The 21,584-nt window shown below is 44.0% G+C and overlaps 1 protein-coding gene across 3 annotated transcripts in view; it reads right to left on the reverse strand.

The window, feature by feature from the left end:
- ADARB1 (adenosine deaminase, RNA-specific, B1) overlaps window positions 1-14,617 on the reverse strand; it is a 45,222-nt gene extending 30,605 nt beyond the window's left edge. For 2 of the 3 annotated variants that reach the window (XM_010001034.1, XM_010001042.1), the window contains exons 1-2: window positions 14,579-14,617; window positions 5,019-5,093 (exon numbers count right to left, since the gene is read on the reverse strand). In XM_010001034.1, the coding sequence (XP_009999336.1) occupies window positions 5,019-5,046 (28 nt within the window). In that variant the 5' untranslated portion in view covers window positions 5,047-5,093; window positions 14,579-14,617. Of the gene's footprint in view, window positions 1-5,018; window positions 5,094-14,578 lie in introns of those variants that run through there. The other variant, XM_010001026.1, reaches the window with a different exon arrangement.
- Window positions 14,618-21,584: the final 6,967 nt, after the last annotated feature.

Consider the following 21,584-nt stretch of genomic DNA (forward strand, 5'->3'; position numbering starts at 1 on the left):
CTTCGTTCTTATCTTAGTCACGTTAGGGTTTTCTTCCTCAGCTATTTTAGTTGCTCAAATTGAGAAATAACAAATAAAATGTGAGCCGTGAAAAACTGGGCAGCTCTTTGGTAGGCACCAAAGGTGACTGGAACGTGTTTCAGTGCTTTCCTTTCTCTCCAGCTATTCCACATGCTCCAAATTCAAGTCTTGTTTACACCTTCTCTAGATGTTCCTTTCACTTTACATCAACCTGCTCGGGAACTACAGCTGCCCACTGTGCCAGCACGGCCACAAGACTGCTCCAGGTATTTCCACAGACTCTTCCACTGAGAAACCTTATCTTTGTCATTTGGATGAGAGTTTTTAATTCCTTGCAAAGTAAGAAAATGGCTGTCACGGAGTAACACACCCAACAATCATGACAAAGATGCTCCCTTCAGACTCTGCAGGACACAAGAAGTGTGACATAAGCTGTGCAGTCACAATGATCATATTTTTACAAGGGGAAAAAAAAAAAGCCATAGTAATATTATGTCAATGATTTATTTTCTAAAGTAGAAATTTGAGGTCATGATATGTCAGAGGTATATTTAAAGAACTGCTATAACTGCAAAGGCTTAATTCTTACCCTGATTAAGAAATTAAGGAAAGTGATTATTTCTGCTTTATATTGGCATTTGTGAATGAAAAGGCAAACTTAGCAGGTCAAAGTGTTCCTAACTTTTCTGTCACAAAACTTCAAAATACCTGTATTACATTTACACTGACACTAAGTGATAAGTTTTAGCTGAGATGAGAGAAAGCCAAGGTGGCTCCTTCACGGGGATGAAGTTTAGCCACCCACGCTTTAAGTCTTCCCTAGCAATGCCCTACAATGCACACATCACTTCACCCAGGTTACAAAGCTGATGGAATGGTTACTAAATTTTCATTTATAACATCCTCCAGCAAAAGCTCGATAGGTTACTCCTTTCGGTGCTCCAAGGGAGAAAAAAAAGAAGAAGAAAAAAAAAAAGATCAAAAGGAAAAGCCAAGGCAGGAACACGTTTTGTTACATCACAGCAGCACAACAAAGACTTGCACAGTACTGAACATTACATTCCAGTCAATTCAATCTGGTCCGGAACAGGACATTAAATATTTTGAAGCATTTCATGGATAGAAATCTGCTGAATTTCAATATCTCTTGCAACATCCAGCCACAAATGTTATTGCCTGGGGAATGGGTGCTACAGGGCCACAGCTGTCAATGCACAGGGTTCATGCATATCCTTTTTATATATGTATTTATATAAGGTGAAGAAATCTAAGGACATTTACATCTTTCTTTACAACAGCGAGTTTCTTACATGAAGCTGTTCTTTCCAGAAATTAGATCTCACATAAAACATCACTCTGGAACACTGCCCTTGCTAGCAGCACCAGGACTTTGCTATCCACCAACATGACTTTCAGGCTAAACAGAAATAATTCCGTTCACTTGAATTAATGGCCTCTATTTTTAGGTTTCTTTTTACATGAAGACCACTGCCAGTGCCTGTGGAAAGCACAGGAGGAGCTGAACACTTCAGCTGAACATAAAAAAAAGCAAAGTTCTTTTGCATGTAAGTCTGGCAGCAGGAGGAATTCCTTAACCCATCTTGTGACACAGGCAGAGGAAATGATGTCCTGACAGGGAGGGGGACTTGTGGGAAGCAAGAAAGAAACTTGCACGCTTACCTTGTCTCAAAAAGAAAGAAGGGAAGGAAACTACCCCTTGCCTGAGAGCTACTGGGCTTGTGAGCTTTGGAGAACCTGCACGGTGGAAGAAGCTAGGAGAGAAAGCAAGCAGGGTGCTAGCAGCCTGAGCTGAACCCCAGGACCATGAAAGTTTCTACATCATGGAGGTGATCCAAATCCAAGCCTTGCATGAGGTGGAAAGGAAAAGACCTTCCACACCAACCAGAAGGACCCAGGTTTGTTTCCACCCACAGAGTCACTGACTGCAAGAAAGAGCAACTGCTTCTCAGGCTGAGGGTGGAGATGTGCATCCTGTCCTTTTCTTTAGCCTGTCCTGCCCAGCAGTGCTGAGGTCCCCTAATTACCTTAAAGCTGGAGAAGAGCTGACACACTAGTCAAAAAGTAAGGTTAGTTATCACCATCTGCTAAAGTCAGAGAAGCCATCTTGTTTAACCTTGTCCCATGTGCAGACATGGAATAACTCCTCCAGTATTCAAAACCAGCAAAATTTTCATTATTGTAAAGCTGAAGTCTCAGCAGACATGGGCCACCACTCCATGAAGGTCCTAAAACACAGCTTAGAGAATTTCAGAGTCTACTGCTCTGATCCAAAAACCAGTATTAAGCCTTATGATGCCAGCATCACTGTGAAAATAAGGCAGGGAAATGAGAACTGTGAATGTTATAACACTATTAGAAAGTATAAAGCATATGAGCAAGCTAGCAGGAGAAAAAAATCACCATCTCAATTATAAAAAACCCTCTGCATTTGGTAATGGATGCTCTTAATTTTCCTTTTTTTCTTTTTTATGAAACTGTTCTATGTTAACATCCTATGTCTTGCCCCAGAAAGGTTACATGGTCTTGGTGAATTTCTTAACGTACAAAAAAATCAAGAGGCCTAAAACCAGCTTGACCCTGTATTTTAAACTTTCAAGCCCATGTGTTCTCCAATCTTTAAATAAGTTTTCAAGGAATTAATGTTTTAAAGAGGCCTTTTGAGGCCCATCATGGCTGCTGAGTATTCAACACTTGAAAGCAGCATTCATACAGGTACATCAATCCCACTTGATAACGGGATCCTGTTCTCTTAAGCACCAATCCTACCCACAATTTAAGAGCAAGACATTTGTCATAAGACTGGCTTATTTTCTAGTCACTAAAAATAGTTGGCAGCTTTGAGTAGAGATTTCACCAGCATCTGTAGAAGCTGCCTTGGTAAAAATCACAGCTGACAGAATCAGGTGCCAATTACTTCCATGGAAGGCAAGTCCTGCCCCTGAAATCTTGTTGGAGAGGCTTAGAAAACCAAGAGCACTCACAGAAAGAAAAGAGGAACAGGAAATTTTCACACCAGTAAAGAAAGGAATCTTCAATCTCAGTGTGTTCATTTATTTTCTGTTTTATTTGTCTGTAATTAAAAAGTGTTGGTAATTAAGATGCTGTACCTCTTGGGGAACTTCCATTACCTGTTTGCCAAGAGGCAACACTCTCCCTGCTGGAGACCTGGAGCACACTTAATCACATGTAGATGGCACTTAGCTGAACCAAAAGATATTTCTAGCTACCCCTTACACTGCTGCTCTCATTTGCTGGCCTGAGGAAACACTAAATAAGTCATTTTTTCATAAAAAATGGGCAGAAAAAAAAATAAATCCCATGTGATCTCTTCTGAGCATCTTTTTAGATGGAGGGAAAATGATCAAAGAGAAAGGCCAGGACAGGTGATCCACAGGGACAGGTAACATTACACCCAGCACATCATCTAGTTCTGTTGTATTGTTGCTTCTGCCAGGCTCTCTGACTTGATGCTGTGATAATGTGGATGAGCTTCTGGCCCAGGGCCCTGGGGCAGTCAGAGTGCTGCAGACACACCAGCCAGGCAAAGCAACTGAAAGCCAAGTAAGAACATTCTAAAAAACCAAGAATCTTTCCCCAAACATCTTGTAACATCTTCTCTAAGCTCAAGGGATAAAGGAGGAAGAACTTAAAACCTGAAGTCTGAAACACTGTTTTCTCAGGGATATTAATGAAACCACCATTGTCTTCCATTTCAGCTGAGCCAACACAATTTTAATTCTGGCTTCTGCAGAGCAATTCTAACTATGCAGCTGCAAGCTACAAATACTGGATATGCCCACCTTCCTCTCCTGTAAGATGCCTCCCCAAAAAGGAGCTATATAAAATAATTAAAAATGTAATAGGCAACTTCTGATATTGCACTTCACAAGCTTAAATACTAAAAGGTAAGAAATTAAGAAAACCCCAGTCCTGTGCACAAAACAAGGTGAACAGCTTAAGAAATGGAACTTTCATTTCTCCTCCCCCAAACCTGATGATTTAACATGTCAAATTCATGATGTTCTTGTGGGCACACAGACGCAGGAAGGTCTCCCTGCCTTGTTATCTGTAGCTCCCTTTCAAAAACATGGCATAGATGACATCTCAAAACATCCTTCTGGGGGACAGCTATGGTTATACAAGTGCATGGCCCAAACCTGTCACAACCCCATGGAGCCAGCCTCCTGACAAGACACTAAGTTCAGTGAATGGTCTCCCCATATGGGTGCACTAACACCAAAAATAAAACAACCCAAACAAAAGCAGACAAAAATGGAGTATGTTGCTCCATGAGACTCCTCCAGACTGAACTACAACTCCTTTGCTCCAAAGCCTCCTACACACCTGGGCTTTGTCTGCTTTGATGCAGGCTTTAGGCATTGTCACTTAGGGGAAAAATAAACACATTTGTTATTAAATCATATACAATTATTTACAGTGAGACACAGCACATCAGGATAGCAGCAGCAAAACATTCCTCACACAAAAACTGATAGTTGAAAGGCCAATAATAGTAAAAATATTTGTATCATGTTTTGATGAGAACACTTTTCTCCACAGACTATCAGATCTTAATTATACCACAGAGTGAGCAGCACTTTGCCAGCCTGTGTACCAACATGATTTTTGTGCTTAAACACACTTGAGTAATTCAGTAGCTTGAGACTGTAACAATCAGCATCCAATGAGAATAATCAGCCATGCAAAACTTGTGGGGGGCTCTTCTAGCTCCTCCTTTTGATTTACCTTCCTCTGTTTCTGCTTGCTCTCATTTATTCTGTACACTTCAACTCCACCTCCTTCATCCCATCTCTCCCTTCTGCTCCCTAACAAGCTCCAATTCACTCTTTTATACCATATTTTAACACATACGGAGAAGTCATTTGAATTTGTGCTTCCCAAGCTTCTTCAGAGTTGTCCCTGTGAAAAAGTCACCTTCAGAAAGGAGTATTACTGGGCAAATAAGCACATCTTACTCATGTTCTCCTCATCGTCTGCATCCATGGTGAAGTTTTTTAGCTGGTTTCTTGGCTGGCAGAGACTGCTTCTGTCTGGAAAACAGAGAGTGGAACATTTCAGCTCCAAGGTAACAACCTACAAGGCAAAGCATTACATCTCCTCTAAAAGCAGCAGCCTGGGCACTGGTTTGCTTCAGGCTGTCCCCAGTTCTTGCTCAGTTGTCACACAGAATTTCCCTGAAGTGCTTATTCTGTAGCTGAGGTGCACTCTGCAGAATTACAAATTCAACAAGGTTTGCCAGAATTTGGGGTTTTGTGTGATGAATGATAATCATTTCTATTTGTAAGTATGTAAGCTACTTCACCTCACTACCTCTTTTTTAAAAAAAAAACCCAAATAATGTCACATCAAGTAACCACACAGAAAATTCCAGCACCCCAAACACTGAAGTTCAAGGGTTTTTTTACCAGCACCAAACTGATTCATATCTTTGTGGTTTACTTAAAATATGTGCTGCTTTCTAGGTAATTGTTCCAATTGCATCATGCCACAAGGGCTCCAACAGAGCACACTGAACCCTAAAACCACATAGGGACTTTTGATTTTATCAAAAGATTCATTATTACATTGAGGAGAAAGTAGAGGGATTCACATTCTTACACTGGAGTGGAACAAACCATGGAAATTTGCCTCATACCTGCCAATCTCCTGAATTCTGTTCATCTGCCTTTTAGCTTTTCTGAAGCATTAACAACTCAGTGTTGTGCTTTCTACAATCCGCATTGCATTTTTTTTGTTTAATTTTAAATGTTTTGTGCATTTAAAAAATATACAATGTATTCATTTTCTGCTGGTTCTTTACCACAGTTAAATCTTTGGAAAGCACCCGAAGAGAGTCAAGTCCAGTACAAATGCAGAATCGCTCTGTGAGAATCTATTCCAGTGTAACCTCTGTAAATGTTGACTCCTTTTTGCTGACAATCAGATTAAATTCAGACTGAAGCCCTGCTTTTAAGTGTCTTTGATCTTACTCCAAAGCTATTACACACAGTCCACAGAAATCACAGGGTGAAACCTCAACCTGCTGTTACTTCTGGCAATACAATTCTCTGCCAGCAGTTTCAGTCTTTGGCTTAGCTTACTTTTAGCACAGACAGGGTCAATTCTAACTATTCTAACTATCCCTGCAGAGTTTGATTCCACTGTATGTATCTTAGAGGATACCTTTGGAGAGGTGCTCAGAATACTGGGGCTCAGCAGGTGTGCTCACACACGCCGGGTCAGACCAGCCCCTTCACCCCAAAGCCTGTATTGACACTGGGGGTCACCAGGACCCTGCACTTGGCCTTGAACCTCATGAGGTTCACACTGGCCCACTTCTCGAGCTTGTCCAGGTGCCTCAGGATGGCCTTCCATCCCTCAGGTGTGTCAACTGCACCACACCCAGCTTGGTGCCACCTCAATCCCACTGTCAGTGCCACTGGTGAAGATATTCAGCAGAACTGGTCCCACGACAGACCCCCAGGGGACACCACTTGTCACTGAACTGCATCTGGACATGAAGAAGTCTTATCTTTGCTTACAAAAGAAGAAAAAAAACCTCCCACAAAAAACTCCTACCCAAAAATGAAAGATATGTAGGGATAAAGCCACAAATAACACAGCTAACTGCTCGACAGCAGCATAACCCACAGGGATGGTGCCCCTGGAGTCCTTCTCCAGCCCTTCAGCCACAGAAGCAGCACTGCCACCCCTGTGGTCCAAACAGTTGGCTGAACCATCCATCTACTGACCAACAACACACTTCATCCCTGATGTACCTGGAGATGACTTCAGACAGGACAATTCCTTGAACTGACCAGTGAAACTGTCACTTCAAAACCAGGTTTTTGTACACCTGCAACTCCTGGCCCACAGGTGATTAAAATGTACATATTATAAGTACATCAGAAACAACAATAAACTCCAAAATATACCAGAAGAACAATGTTAAAATATGCACACAGACGTGTTATGTTTGCAACTTTAACATCCATGCTAAATGTTGTTATTCAGTAATTTAAATCAATCACATCTGTTTATCCTCAACTGAACAAATCCTCAGCAGGCTCCTGTTGGCAATTTTCACAGCTTACTTCTCACAGCAGGAGCTAAGCAGCCCTTACTGAAAACAGAAAATGTGCCTTCAGCAATCATTACACTAATTAATGCTTCTAATAGTAGAATGAGAGAGAAACAGATTTCTAGGTTTGTCACCATTTAATGCACTGGTTCAAAAACAAAGCTCATTTGCCTGCAGAGACCCTGAATTTCCTACCCCACCACCAAACATTTAAGATCAGCCCAGTCTGTGACTCAAACAAGTGGCTTTGCTCAGGCAAGATGATGCCTTTTCACTCCTCAGGCTTCTCTGGAGAAGACACTGATTTAAGTAACTAAAAGGGTTCTTCTGCACAAACAAGGAGGAGAGGCAGTGACAAAAGATGCAGAAACACACTTTTGAGCACAAGGAGCTGTTCAGATTCCACAGTAGCCAGACAGTGGAAACCCAGATGGTAAAAATACAAGACAAGCAGTAAAACCCCTGCTGATGTTGTCACCAGCAGTGCAGAATTCCAAGGGGCAGAGAGTTAAAATACTTGACCCATCCAGAGTTTTCTTTCCAATTCCAGGAGTATGTATAAAATGACTGTACAAAATGCCCATGTGAACTCCACCTGAGATGCAACCAAAGCTTTAGGCAAAGGGTGAGTTTCAGAGTGTCAGTCTCTCCCCTATGCCCTTGCCACCATTCACCTTGTGTACTGCAGCCTCCCTGCTGCTCCCTGACAAATCCTCTTTGCCAGGGAATGTCTGCAGAGCCAAAGAGGTTCTGAGCCCATGGCTTCCAGCCTGGGTACACACACAGGTGCTCATGCTCCCTGCAGGGGTTGCTGCTTCCCTTCCTCCCTCCCTCCCTTCTTCCCTTCCTTCCTCCATCCCTTTTGCTTCACAGAAAACTTGAGCAGCTCCTCACACCCTGCCCAGCTCCACCACTGCTCCCACACGTCTGGCAAGACCAAGTTGAACTTCATGCCACAAAGCCATCAGCCATGCCTGTCCCACCAGGCTTTCCTGTGAGCACTGTCACAGCAGGAACAAGCAAGATACTTTGGAAAGAAGACAAAGAAGACATCGCTGCAGAAAACCTGCGATGTCGTCCTCGCACCTACTCTGAACACGAGCACAACACAAGAGGACCTCTGTGACTGCCAGGCTCCCTGCAAGGCACCAGCTTGAGACAGGCAGGGTCACACCTGTCTGATCCAGGTGCCCGTGAGACCTGGAACCACCTGCCTTGTCCAGTGTTCAGGACAGGGTGCCACACTTGAGCTGCAGCAGCACCAGCTTGGACATCTCCCTCCTGCCTCCTGAAAGCAGATGGACAGAGGGAGGGGAGGATCATGCAAATCACATAAGCCCTTTCCCCTAAAGAGATTAGAAATTCGAGTGAAACTTTTGCTAAACAGGCTACTTTTATTTGCTCTGTAAAAGCAGCTTAAATTTGCTTTCCTGTTACTGCAGAGAAAGCCTGACTCCAACCCTAATTAACTCTGTACCATCAGTAAGGCTGTAACTCTTGGCACACTAATGTTGCCACCAACCAGATGATCTACATGGAAATTATGGGCAGCATTCTGCAGTTATGTGCAGCAGTGAAGAGGAAAGATTTAACAGAAGCAGCAAAACTCATTCTGTACAGATACTCAGCTCAGATACCACAGCCAACGTCTACTAAAAATCCAATTGTGCTGAAAAAAAAGTATAAAAATGGTGTCTGCAACAGGTGACAGCTTTTTGTGGGCTACAGCAAACAATGTTTGTGCATTATCATTAGAGCACCAGTATCGTGTCAACTGTTTGTACTTAATAACTACAGATAATATATTTTCCATCTTTTAAGTATCAGTTCAGGATAAAATTTCCTTGAAAATAAATTAATTATCAGAGAAAGGACCTGGAAGGCTGAAAAAAAATCTGAAAAATCAGGTTTTCTTTTGAGTAAAGATTATTTTCAGAAATATTTATTTCACTGTGTACCAAACAGTACAGTAAAATGCTCCCAAAACAACAGAATGCTTTACAGGCTTTGGGCAGTTCAGGTATTCCTAAAGACCACAGGAAGCTTCAGCTCAATGAAGTCTGCACCACCACCCCATACATGTCACTGAATACAGGTTAAAAGTGTGAGCAGGTGGCTGGGAAACTCTTATCAGTGACCAGAGTCAAGTGCAATTATCACTGTCAGGCCAGACAGGTTTGGGGAGAGTGAGAGCTGAGGCAGGTACAGGGTCTGAGCCTGAGTTGGAAGAGGAAGAGGTTTCCTCTCCTTTTGATCCATCACCCTCAGGAACCTGATGCCCAGCAGTGTCCATCCCTCACAGCCAGACACACTTGTCACCACCATCCAAATAAACCTGGGTCTTGGGTTTTACCAGCCCTTCCATACAAAGTAGGACCCACATGTGCTTTTGGAAATTGGGGATAGATTTTTTTTTCAGAAAAAGGACTTAGAATGCAGGCTGCTCACTAGGGAGGCATCCTTGACTACTTCTTAAATCATTAACAATTACCACTTCACTTTGAAGAAGGAACAGCATTTTTTACTTCTTTGCCCTCCAAAACTTTTATTCAAGCAGCTTTCATAAAGCAGCACAGCTGCAATAAGAAGCTCATTTGCTGCCTGTACATAACCCAACTAGCAACTGATGTCCAGAAACCTCTCAGATCCTACAGGCACAAAGTTTCTACCATGGAGGTTGGATAATCACTGGTGGCACCTGAGCAAGGACAACTTCCAAAAAGGCTACACTGAAGCTTTTGCCTTTGCCTCTGACAGCAGGTGTGAGGAAACTCTCAAGTTTTATTCCTAAAATCTTGCTCAGGGACAGGCAACACAATGGGAATAACACTCCTCTTTGAGAACACCAGCAAAATTTTAAGTTGGAAACAAAAAAAAAAAGGTAAGAATAAAGGCAAAAGCAGAATTGCTACTCAGAGATGTACAGAAATAACAATATATAACAATAAAGAACAAAAATAACAATAAAGAACAACTGACAAATGTTAGTTAACTGATCTGGATTGGTGAATATACAGCATTTTATATGTGGAACAGGACTGGGCAGAAAGTCTGCTCCTTGCCTGCACAGTCTGCTCCTTCTCAGGCATCCTGCTAAAACAAATTCAAATTTCAACTGGATTATGCTGGTGTAGTAGAGGGGACTTTTGCCTTTAACAAGGAGCAACACACCACAGCCCAGCTGTTTGCTGAATAAACCCCCAGAAGCCAAGTGACTGCACAGCAGCACAGCCTGCAATATTCAGGCTACAAGCAGAACCACAAGAAGCTTCTCATTCCTAAATGCCTTGTATGTCAAACAGCAAAACAATATCTAAGTATATGCTGATTTGAGGTGTGAAAAAGGACGGTATAGTCACCATTTTAACTCTCTCCTGTTTTTGAAGTCTCTGTTTCCCACAGAGTATTTCCAAAGATGGGAAGAGCACCATGAGTACTTCTGAAAGAACCAGCCAACACAGCAGGATTTGCTTTTGTTTCCCTAAGAGGCTACTTGAAAGATTTATCACTAGAAGTGGCTGCAGCAAGAACACACTGCAGGAGTACAAAGAGACAGAACTTGTGTTTCTTTTGTTTGAATATTCTGCTTATTCACTGCACACAAAAGCTGTGAAGGACAAGAGCTTTCTTGGCTTATCCCCTGAAGAAAAACTAGATATACCTTGAATGGAAAACTTAGCAGCTGCCCAGCTCTTTGCTGTGGCTTCAGCCTCATACCCATCTCAGAAACCAGGAGAGATAAAAGCAAGGAAACATTTGTACATCCTAGTGCATGAAACCGAGATGCCTTTAGCATCCTTTGTAATTGCTGCTCATGTTTCTAGCCACGTGTGTCCTGCGTTGCCCAGAAATGCACAGAATCTATTTGTGAAGAGCAGGAACACACAGGAAGCAAATCCTGAAGAGCAACGTCTTAGTCCCACATCGTTGTACGGGGCTTTGTATGCTGGGCCTTTCCAAAAGACTTCCCAATGTCAGCATCAACTGAAGCACTTCCCACCCTTTTTATTAACAAAAAAAAGCAACATGTGACTTCATGAAATACTGTGATGTTATCCTGCTTACCCAGTTTGAGCCACCAGTTTGAGCCACCAGCTGGACGCGTGTTCACCCTGCTGGCCCTGTGAACCAGCAGCACTGACTGGGGGCTGCAGCCACCCTCTAACCCTGCCTGGAGATTCAACCTCTCAGGGCAGAACAGGGGATGTTTGCAGGTTTCTTCTGTGTATTACTCGAGTGAGGAGACTTCTCTGACAAGTCAACTCCACCTGCTCCTCTCAGACCTTCACTCCTCAGTACACTTGGCTCTTGGGAAGACAGCACAGGACCAAATCTGGACAAACCGTGATATGTAACTTATACAGACCATCACATACTGACAGCTAGCCAGGATGGCATTTTGGGGGAAAAAAAATTGCTATTGGCATCTTAAACTAGCTGTACTTCACCAACCAAAACCAACACAATCAAGCTGACTACTGGGATTGGGTTGACCTAACAAGGTCAGGCTCCTCTCTACGTCCTGCTCCCTCTGCTGCCACTTGCTCTCCAGATCCTAAGTACCAGCTTTTTCATCTCCAGTCTGTGCTGTAAAGCTTCTCAAATCTGTTAACTTGGTGTCTGAAGTTATTTCTGCAGGAAGCCTAAGTGCTAAGGTCTGCAAACATCTCCACTTACTTCAGAGGAGCTGAAGTTCTACTTCAGCACCCATGGTAACAGGCACTGCTTCACTGAGGACAGGAAATATCAATAGGACCAATTGTGCTCAGTTTATACAATTTAACAAGATGAACCTGCCCTGGTGAAACAAGCCACCAATGCCATGGTCACAGCACCCAGGAGGAAATGGGTTTCATCATCATCTAAGACCAGCTCCCCAAACCAGCCTTCCCTAGGGCAATACTGTGTGATCCTCCTTTGAAATAAACGTCAGGGGCATGTTCTGGGTTAACACAGCAGCATTTCTCCCTTCATGGAAACCAGAAATAGCCTCGTTTCAAAGTGACAATGAGCTGACACCAGGCAGGGATCCAGGAAACCCCAAGGAAGGGGGGAAAGGAGGAGAGCAGTGCTGGTGGTTGGTGAGGAAGGAGGGGAGGAAGGTGCCCGAGCAGAAGTTTCCCTGCAGCCCATGGGGAGATGGCAGTTGTGCCCCTGCATCCATGGAGGAACGTGGTGGGACATTCCCTGAAGGTGCCAGAATGGGGGAACTTGGCCCCTGGACTTGGATGTTGTGGCCAGTGGATTTGCTGACTCTGGACTCTGATTGCTCAGCTGTGGAAGATCCCTGTGCAAGGCGAGTTTGTTCCCGAAGTCCACGGGACTGAAGCAGCTCCAGACCTGGTGGGAAGGACTCATGGAGGAGAGGTTGGTGAAGGATCTGCCATGGGAGGGACCCCATGGGGAAGCAGGGCAGGACTGTGAGGAATCCTCCTTCCTGAGGAGGAAGGAGCAGCAGGAACCTCCAGCCTGTGAACTGACTCTAAACCCCATCCCCATCCCCCTGTGCTGCTGGGGGAAGGTCTGTGTGTGTCCTGCGTGTGTTTGATTAGTGTGAAATTAAATTGTTGTTTTTCCCCCAGGTTAAGTCTTGTTTTGCCAGAGACCTTAATGGGTGAAGATCCCTCCTTGTCCTTTGTCTCAAGCCAGGAGCTTTGTCCTCCTCACCCCAGAGTGTGTGTGGGGGGAGTTGAGTGACCATGGGGCTGTTCCTTTGCTGTCGTGTTGGGCCCAAACCCACAACATTTCAATCCACATTAAGCTGTGCACGACAGGGAAAAGACAAGCAGGGTGAGGCATCTGCCTCTACAGAAGGAAAAGCAACATTGATACACTGAAAGAGAGAAAAAACACTGTACAAAGCCAGCCTAGGTCTCTGTGTATTTATGGCTTGTGACAGGCAGGGTTTTCTGGCTAAGTACTTGTTTGTGAGCTGTGGCCCCATTGAGGTTCCCCAGCACCAGGAGGCTCCAGCTCTCCTGCCAGACACAAGTGTCTCCTTCACCTGATCCTCTTCACAGAGCTCATAGGAAGAACCTACCATACCTTTAGGTACCCACCAGACTCACTTCACATTAGCTAAGTTGGAAAGCTGCTGGGGAAAGGAGAAAGAGGACAGGAAGAATTGGATCACACAACACAAACTCACTACTACTTTTTTAATTTATTTTTTTTTTATGATGTTGCATGGAAATCTCTCTGCACCAAAAACACCCCTGCAAATCTCCTTTACTTACAGATTTGGCCACTATTGTCAGCCTACTTTGCACACACTTTGAAGAAAGAGTTGTATTTTGTAAGCAGTCTTTCCCCACATACAATCCATGCACTTTTTAAGTGCCAGGATTGCATTAGAGCCAACAGCAAGTTTGCCTTCAAGTTCTGTGAACTGCAGCAAGAGTGAACATAAAACTAGCAGCAGCCACTAGAATTGGTATGAGCACAGCAAATCTCAGGAGACAAAGCTGCTGGCTGCACACCAGGAACCCCAGGAGCTCTGATACCAGATGCATTTCCACTCCTCAGGTGATGAAATCCACCCTAACAGCACCATCTACTGTTACACTACATCATTGATTTTACATCTCTTGGCAAAGGAAGTCAAGAAATCAGAAATCCCTCACCATGTTTGCAGAGGTGTTCTACAGTAAATTCTTTTAGAGCATATATTTATTACAAGATTTTGGTTTAGGTATCACCACTTATCCTTCTTACTGGCTCACTTTGAGGACTGAAGCTCTAATTTTTAACATACATTATTTCTGAAGGACTCCTCATATACCAATGATTTGCAGAGATGTATTTATGATGTGCTTCCAAGGAAAAAGTGATAACTGCTCTGAGAAGAAAACTCAGCAGCCTAGATCTCCCAGTGAGTAGCATCAGTATTTTCATCATCATTTACAAGATAATAGATGCAGCTACCTAGTGGTCCTAGGGAAAATAATAGCTAAATGGAAGATAAATCTAACATAGTGCTAAGGGAGGTGAAAAAAAAGCCTCAAAGATTTTAAAGCTGTTTTATAAAAAGGAAAAAAAAAAGGTCACACAGGTAGGGTGATGCCTGGAGTTTGAAGACAGACTTCAAAACTCCTATGACAGTTGTCAAACTTGGCTCCAACACGCAGCAAATTCAATTCCTACATGCCTGCTTTGCATGTTTATTTTCTTGATATGGACTGGATAAAAATCTGCAGTCACAGGGCTAAGTAATTTTTTGCAACATATATGTAGACTTCATACAGTTAGTTCTTAATAACATTTCCTCCATTTTAAAACTGTACTGACCCAGTATCTTTCAAGTAGTCTAGTGTACAAGCATAACTGTAGGTTATATGTCACACAATAAAGTTTTAAGTAACTCTAAATACATTAAGATGAATTATCTCCTCCAAATTGTGCAACAATCAGAAAACAAATAATCTTGCTGTATCTTTGCAAATATGGTCTGCTTACCTTTTTAATTATGAGAGACACATGCTGATTCTGAAACCTGCAAAAAGAGGAGCACAGTTATATTTATAAAAGAAAAAAAAAATAAATCTAAGTGCATTACAGATAGTAACTCCTGGCCTTCAAAGGGACAAATTCTGATTTTGTAAGAATAAAAAGTACATATTGCATATACACAGTCAGAGCCAACTCCCTTGTAGCCCTGGCAAAGGCAAAGGAAAAACCATTCTGGACATTACTGGCTGGAAACAAGAAACCAAAAACCAGTCAACACTGAAGCTGCTTAGCACTTGGGACCAGGAGAAACACCCCAGAGGTACAAAGAGCTGCTCAGCAGAACCTAATCTGCAAGTTCTGCACCTTCTAGCAGAAAGGGTGAGCAAAACATTGGGCCAAAAATGGCTTAAAACTAAAATAAAATTCTTACAACTATTACTAACTAAGCAATCCTGCAAGAAAACCAAAAGTCTTCTTGTTAAAAGTTTTTGTGTTTGTTTTTTTTTAAATTTACATCTTAAATGTTCTTTCTCCTGGTTGGCATCCTCCTCAGGTGCCTGCCAAACCAGAAAATCCCCCACCTACCAGCAGTGGGGTGGGAAAGAACCAGCAGACCTAGGGAAAGGAGGATACAGGGCAACAGGAAGGACTAACACTACAAGAGACTTTATTTCCATAAATACTTTGTAAACTGCAAGGCTGTTCAACCAGGAACAGATGGTTTTCTTTTTACAGCTAACTCCTAGTTCTAAGAAAATATTGATATTGCTTTATCAGTGTGAAGATACACTACTCTAGCATGGTTCAGCAAAGCAGAGAAGCCATTCCCTGAACAAGAGTGTTGCAGTCAGGTGGCTCCATTCTGCTGAACCACACACTCAGAGCTCCATCAGAGCGGGGACACGACTTGGAAAAGCATTTGGGTTCTTTGCAGCTTGAAAAGAGCAGCAGTTTCTGCTGTCCGGCTGCCCACAAGAGGGTGCTGGCACCCTGCAGGACCTGCCACTGAGTTTTGGTCACAGAACCTGCACAAGCACAGCCAGGGACCACACAAAACCATACAAAACCATACCAAAAAATGGATCTATCCATTGGATCGCAACTGTTGAGGTCAAGTGAGAGAAGAAGGGAACTGCCACAATCACTGAAGTCCTTGCACTAGAGCCCTGCACCAATTCTGCCTTGGTTTTCTTCACTAACACCCCCCCAGCCAGCCCAGGCTGATGGAACCTGCTTCCTACTGTAGGACTGTCAGCAGCAAAACAGGTGGAGGGAGAAAGTGAGACTTGTAACACCTTAAACCAGGAAAGGTGCTACTGGAAGGAGAAGGGAAACACCACTGTGTTAGAAAATGAACAGACCCCGTCTGCAACGCTTCCTACTGGGCTCTACCTGGTGGCAGACAGATCCTAACGTGCTTCCCTGTGCCAGGACACTGGGGTTTGCCTGCTTGAAGGGGTTCCTCTAGGAGCTCAGCACCTCCCCAGAGCAACTCCACATCATGACTTCCAAAAATAAAATAATAAAGTAAAATTAAAAAATCAGTATACAATTTCTTAGCTCCTTATGAAGGTCAGGAAACAGGCCCTGGGGACAGATGCACATGTCACCTTGCTGGCATTTGCTTCCCTCATGGAATTCCAATTGGCATTTGAACACAGGCTTGTCCTTCTGTCACAGACAGGGGGAACATGAAGAGTTCAAAAGCAAGAGTTCTTTTCCATGGTGGCTGGAATAACTACCAAAAAGCAAACAGACACAGCCAAGGCTTGGCAGAGCAGCTTGGCAGCACCCACCACAGCTCTCCACTGGGCTGTCACAGCACTGTCACACCCAAGACACACGGGCTGTGTATGTAGACATGTCCTACACGTGTCACATGTGCTGCCACATCCAGTTCCCCACAGAGAAGCAGGCTTTTGGAGGAGCCACACTGAAGAAAAAGCCAGGAGATAAGCTTTGGCCAGCCTGCCTTCCCATCAACTCCTCTGCCCAGCTACTTCAGCAACTTCAATCATGGGCACCAATCACTCTAGCCACTGAAAACAGAACATGGAGATGGAAATCAAGCAACTTCCAAACAGCTTTCTTTCTAAAAATTACTAGTGAGTTTATTCACCAAAAAAAAATTGGGGAATACACTCAATGTGACTTCTCCCAGGGCAGCAAAGGACACTTGAAACCCATTTGAAGAACAGGTCAAACTGGACATTCAGGACTTTCTGAAAATACTAACTTGATAAAGCTCAACTGGAAACGTTTCAAGGCAATGAGAATCAAATCAGAAACCTGAAAACAACTCCATTACAGAGACTGCATCTCACATGCATGAAGCAGCCTCCAGTTTGCTGCCAGCCCTTTGAAAACTTCCACAGCAGAAAGGCACTGAGAGCCAAGGGTCAGGCAGCCTCACACTGGGCACGTGCACAAACACCTCTGTGTTTTCCTCCAGTAACTGGCAACAAGTTTCCCAGCTAATTTCAACTTGCAAGATGCTAGATTCAGTTTTGTAAGATTGGGGGGGGAAAGTACAGAGACCTGCAAAACATCCACCCAGAAGGGACAGGAGGCCCCACCTCCAAACACAAACCTGCAAGAACCACTCAAACTCACAGTAGCTACCTAGAGGCAGTTGCCACCACCTGTGTGGACAGGGCAAAAGACAGTAATTCCAAGGTTTATATACTTTCCTATTTGCTTAACTTCTCCAGTGCTGAACAACACAGGTAAGCCACTGAGGCACCTCAACTGCATGTACCCACGTGAAAAAAAACACAGGAATGTTTTAACATCCAGCATCCTCTGCCACTCCAGTTCCAACACTGGCTCAGGAAACAATCACTGCTTGGAGGTGGAAAGCCAACCCCACTACTCAGCTCAGTGTTGCTCAGTTTACATCCCAACACAGATTGCATCCAGACATTCCACAGAGGGCAAACAAGAAACACAGAAGACACAGGCACCTTTTTTCTAACTGATCTGCACCCTCCCTGAGCATCAGAGGAGCTAGAGGGGTTTTTTTATTATTTAAAATATACTTCCTTCAGCTCTCAACCCCAGATTAAGGTGAGCAGCTGGAAGAAACCTTTACTCCAGCCTGGACAAGCTGTCTGCTGTGACATAAGTGAATGCCAACCCATGCCAGCTGCCAAGCGCACACAGCTGACCATCAGTTTTTGGTTGGTTGTATTTAGCTTCTAGGATTTGTTCCTGCAGGTATTTTTCTATACCATCATCTTCTTCAACTAGGAACCTTTCCTGCTGCAAACTGTTCCCAGAGGGAAGGGTGTCTCCAGTTTGAGATGAGCTGTGAACAGCTACAGGGGCTTTGCTCCCACGGTTCCTCTTCTCCCAGGGAACCCTTCTTCATGGCAGATGTTGTCCCTGACCCCAGAAAATGACCACACAGCCTGCAACAGAAGACATGGCCTGCCTTTTCATACACGAAAGGGACAAGTCTCTGCCACAAACTAGAAACTCAGTTCAACAGCAAATTACAGAACTGTTTTCTCCTTTGGAAATAGTTTTTCCATCTAAATGTGAAAAAAATATATAAATTAATATCTATGATGATGATCTACCTTATCAGACTGAATTAATGAAAAAAATAGCCCAAACCACAGTCCCTGCATCCCTTTTGAATTGCTCATTTAAAATCCTAATATAAATGAGGAAAGACTAGCAACCAATAATTATAATGAGAAATATAGTTTAGGGGAAAAGGCCCCACATGCTGCAACTTCAAAAAAGCAGTAAGTGCAGCTCCCACACAATACAAAGCAGCCAAATGTGTCTCCCTCCCTTGGCATAAAGCAAACTCTTTTTTTGAACTTATTCTACACACAGAGCATTTAAGAGACTGAAACCAAGTTCACTGACACTTCAAAAGCTATGAAAACGTAGCAGCTATTAAGCAACAGGATTCAGGTTAGTATCCACAGAGAAAAAAAAAGTATGCTACTCCATGAACATCTGAGCTTTTGCTGCAGGTATCAGGTTACATTTCTCATTTATTCTGGAGCACCCAAGATTCAAAAGCATTCTGGAACAACCACAGACCATTATTTTTTTCCAAACATTCTCTCACAAAAAGATGTTTTCACACATTCAGGTGATACCAGCAATTCTCATTTCTGATTTTTCGTTTTGTGATCCCCTATGTCTGAACAAGTATATTAACAATGCTTTGATGTACTGGGGTTTTTTTTGTGACAGCCTAGAGCCTCAATATAAAATTTCAATAGTGAAATGACATTATTTTAAAATTAAAGATTTTAATGCCACTGTCTACAGAATCACAACGTCCCATATACAAAAGCAGGTACCTTGCAAGAGAATGGGACTGAGCCCAAACTATTCACACAAACAAAATTACCATAAATGTCTTCAGGGGAACCCAGCCTTTAATCTCGATTTTGTTATCTCACTACAGCTCATGTTTAAACGCTCACATTACTCACTTAGCTGTTTCAAACATCAGTCAAACTGCAACAGTACAGCAACTTAACATCAAGACTAAGCAGCAACTTTGGAAAGCAAGAAATTCAAGTCAACATTTGAAAGCAATTTCCCTGCTCTGTGTCAGGACCTTCTAGACAACAGCTACAACAACAGAAAAAAGCTCAGTTTGAATTAGACTGTAGACAAGAATTTAGGGCAGAAGACCAGCAGGGAAAGGACAACCCACATGTCCCTGCTGCACTGGCCAGTTCTGGCACTGAAGATGCTCCACTGAGAGAGCTGCTGTCTCAGCTATGGTGAGACACCATACATACAACATACAACCAGGGCCTCCTCTAGCAGAGCCTGAAAAAAGTACCTGTGAAACCTCCTGCACGCTCATTATACATGTTCAGCACATACTAAAGGCCTGCAAACCTTTCTTCACTTGGACAGCAGCAGTGTTTTTAAGACTTCAGAGCTAGGATGGTTGATTATTTACATTCTTGCCTCCTTCCTAGGGCAAAGAGAAGATGCTCGTGAGCTCCATGGATACCTTAGACTTCAGAAAAATGCCTCAGAAAGCAATGTTTAGTGAAAAGATGCACTATGCTTATCATTTAACTTAACAATGTTCAAAACGATGAGATTGTGTCCTGCATTGAGGACGTACTCACATCTTCTCTAGCCTTTACTGCAGGAGGTCACTCCCCACAGCCCTTAAATAGTGTTTACTGCTTCAGGACCTTCCAAACAACACACCTGATTCCCAGACTTCTAAAGGTGGGCTGGATGGTGGAGCTGCAGCCAGGCAGGAAAGCAAAGCACTGCCAGCAGCTGCCTGGTGTAAGGAGGGGCTGCTAACAAAGCAATTAGCAAAGGTGGGGTGAAGTGTGACCATGCCAAGCAGTGCCTGGTAAGAGACACAGCTCCCAAGGAGCTCCCCAACCACTTCTGCAGGCTGAAGAACCAGCACAACTGACTGATGGATGGAAAAGCAGGGAACTGAGGGAGGCTAGGGTTACCTATCTGCTCCTGCCTAAGGCCAAGTGACACGGCAGACATTATAAACCTGTCCTCTCAACAAAGTCCAAGGGGCACAGCCTCCCTCCCCCCACAAATGACTGCAGCAAAAAGCACCTTATGCAGCACAGCCAAAGAATTTCATTACTTTTATCAGCGAGCACATCAAAAGGCAGCTCGACTGCAGTTTATAACACCTACATAAAGATAAAACAGCCCAGGAGGGTGCTGCAAGTTCAGTAAAAGGAGCACCCCAAGATAACACGTAGGAGCTGGGAGGGCTTAACACAGACACTGCTTGTGCACCTTTCAGGCTCAGGCTTTGGCAGGCTGCTGGGGGCTGCTGCTGCTTGCTGGAAATACATGCTCTGCATGTAACGTGGGAGGAGTTTCTAAGTCAATTGTTTCCTCCCTGTTTCTCTATTTAAGCATAATTTGTGCTCTGGGCAGAGCTGAGGAGCGATGCAAGGACAGGAGAGGGGCAAAGCTCCCAGGGAGCTGGGAAGGGGAAGAGTTGCCCAAGGCTGCTCTGAGCCATCACTGTTAGAAATGAAATGGAGTGTTGGTTTTGCATTCTAGTGTTGGAAAAACAGTGTTGGGTTTGGGTTTTATATATATATATATATCCTAGTGTTAGGAATATATAGTTTGTTTGAGATAAGTGAGGTATCTGCACATTCCAAGGACACCAGGAGGGGTTTATGGCCCAAGAACCTGAGGGAGTGAATTGGGCTCCACCTGGGGATCCCAACATGGAGCAGGATTGATGGCCCAAGGTCAGACCCAACAAAGCCCCTTCTGTCCTGCTGCTCAGGGCAGGGTGACACCAGTAGGTTTGTGAATTGGGAAGGCAGCCAAGGGGGCAAGAAAGGTCAGAATTTTACCTGAAAAGGTAAAAAGTGACCTGCTAGGATGGGATGTGTGAACAGGGGTGGGAAACTTATGGGATCATTGGAAGCGTCAGATGGGCTGTAAACCCTGGAGTGCCCAGGGAGTGGGGAACCAGGGGAGGGAACTTTGGGAATAGGGAAGAGAAACAGTTATTCACCTGCCTATGGGTGTGCCTGCTTGTTCAGGTCACCCATTCTTGCAAGAATGTAAATAACTGCTTTGCTGAAGGGTCTGGGTGGGCCTGTTCATTGGCACCACAAAGGTTTCTCACATCACTTCTGTCCTCCCCTTGCCCAGGGTACTGCCCCCCTGCTCCGTCCCAGCCTGCTGCAGCCTCAGGGCTGGACCACAACAAGCAAAGAGTCTGACAGGGCTGGCATCCCATCACCTGCATACTCAATTGGCTTTTCTTCCCTGCAGGGAGAGCTGAGGCACCAGCCCCAGGAAGCCAGACTCCAGCAGCCTGTGTTTGGAACCCCAGCAGCCTGCCTTTCCCTGCTGGCAGCTTCCAGGACTTGTGTCTGGGTCTCATCCCTGCAATGGTTCTGGAAGAACCAGATGCTGGGTTTCTAAGAATACGCAAGTGTTTCCTTTCACTTCTAAAATCACATTTCTGCTTCTCCCCCCTTACAAACAGGAGCAGATTTGGAGCTAACTT

The sequence above is a fragment of the Chaetura pelagica genome, unplaced genomic scaffold (assembly GCF_000747805.2).
Source record: "Chaetura pelagica isolate M959 unplaced genomic scaffold, ChaPel_1.0 scaffold611, whole genome shotgun sequence".
NCBI lineage: Eukaryota > Metazoa > Chordata > Aves > Apodiformes > Apodidae > Chaetura > Chaetura pelagica.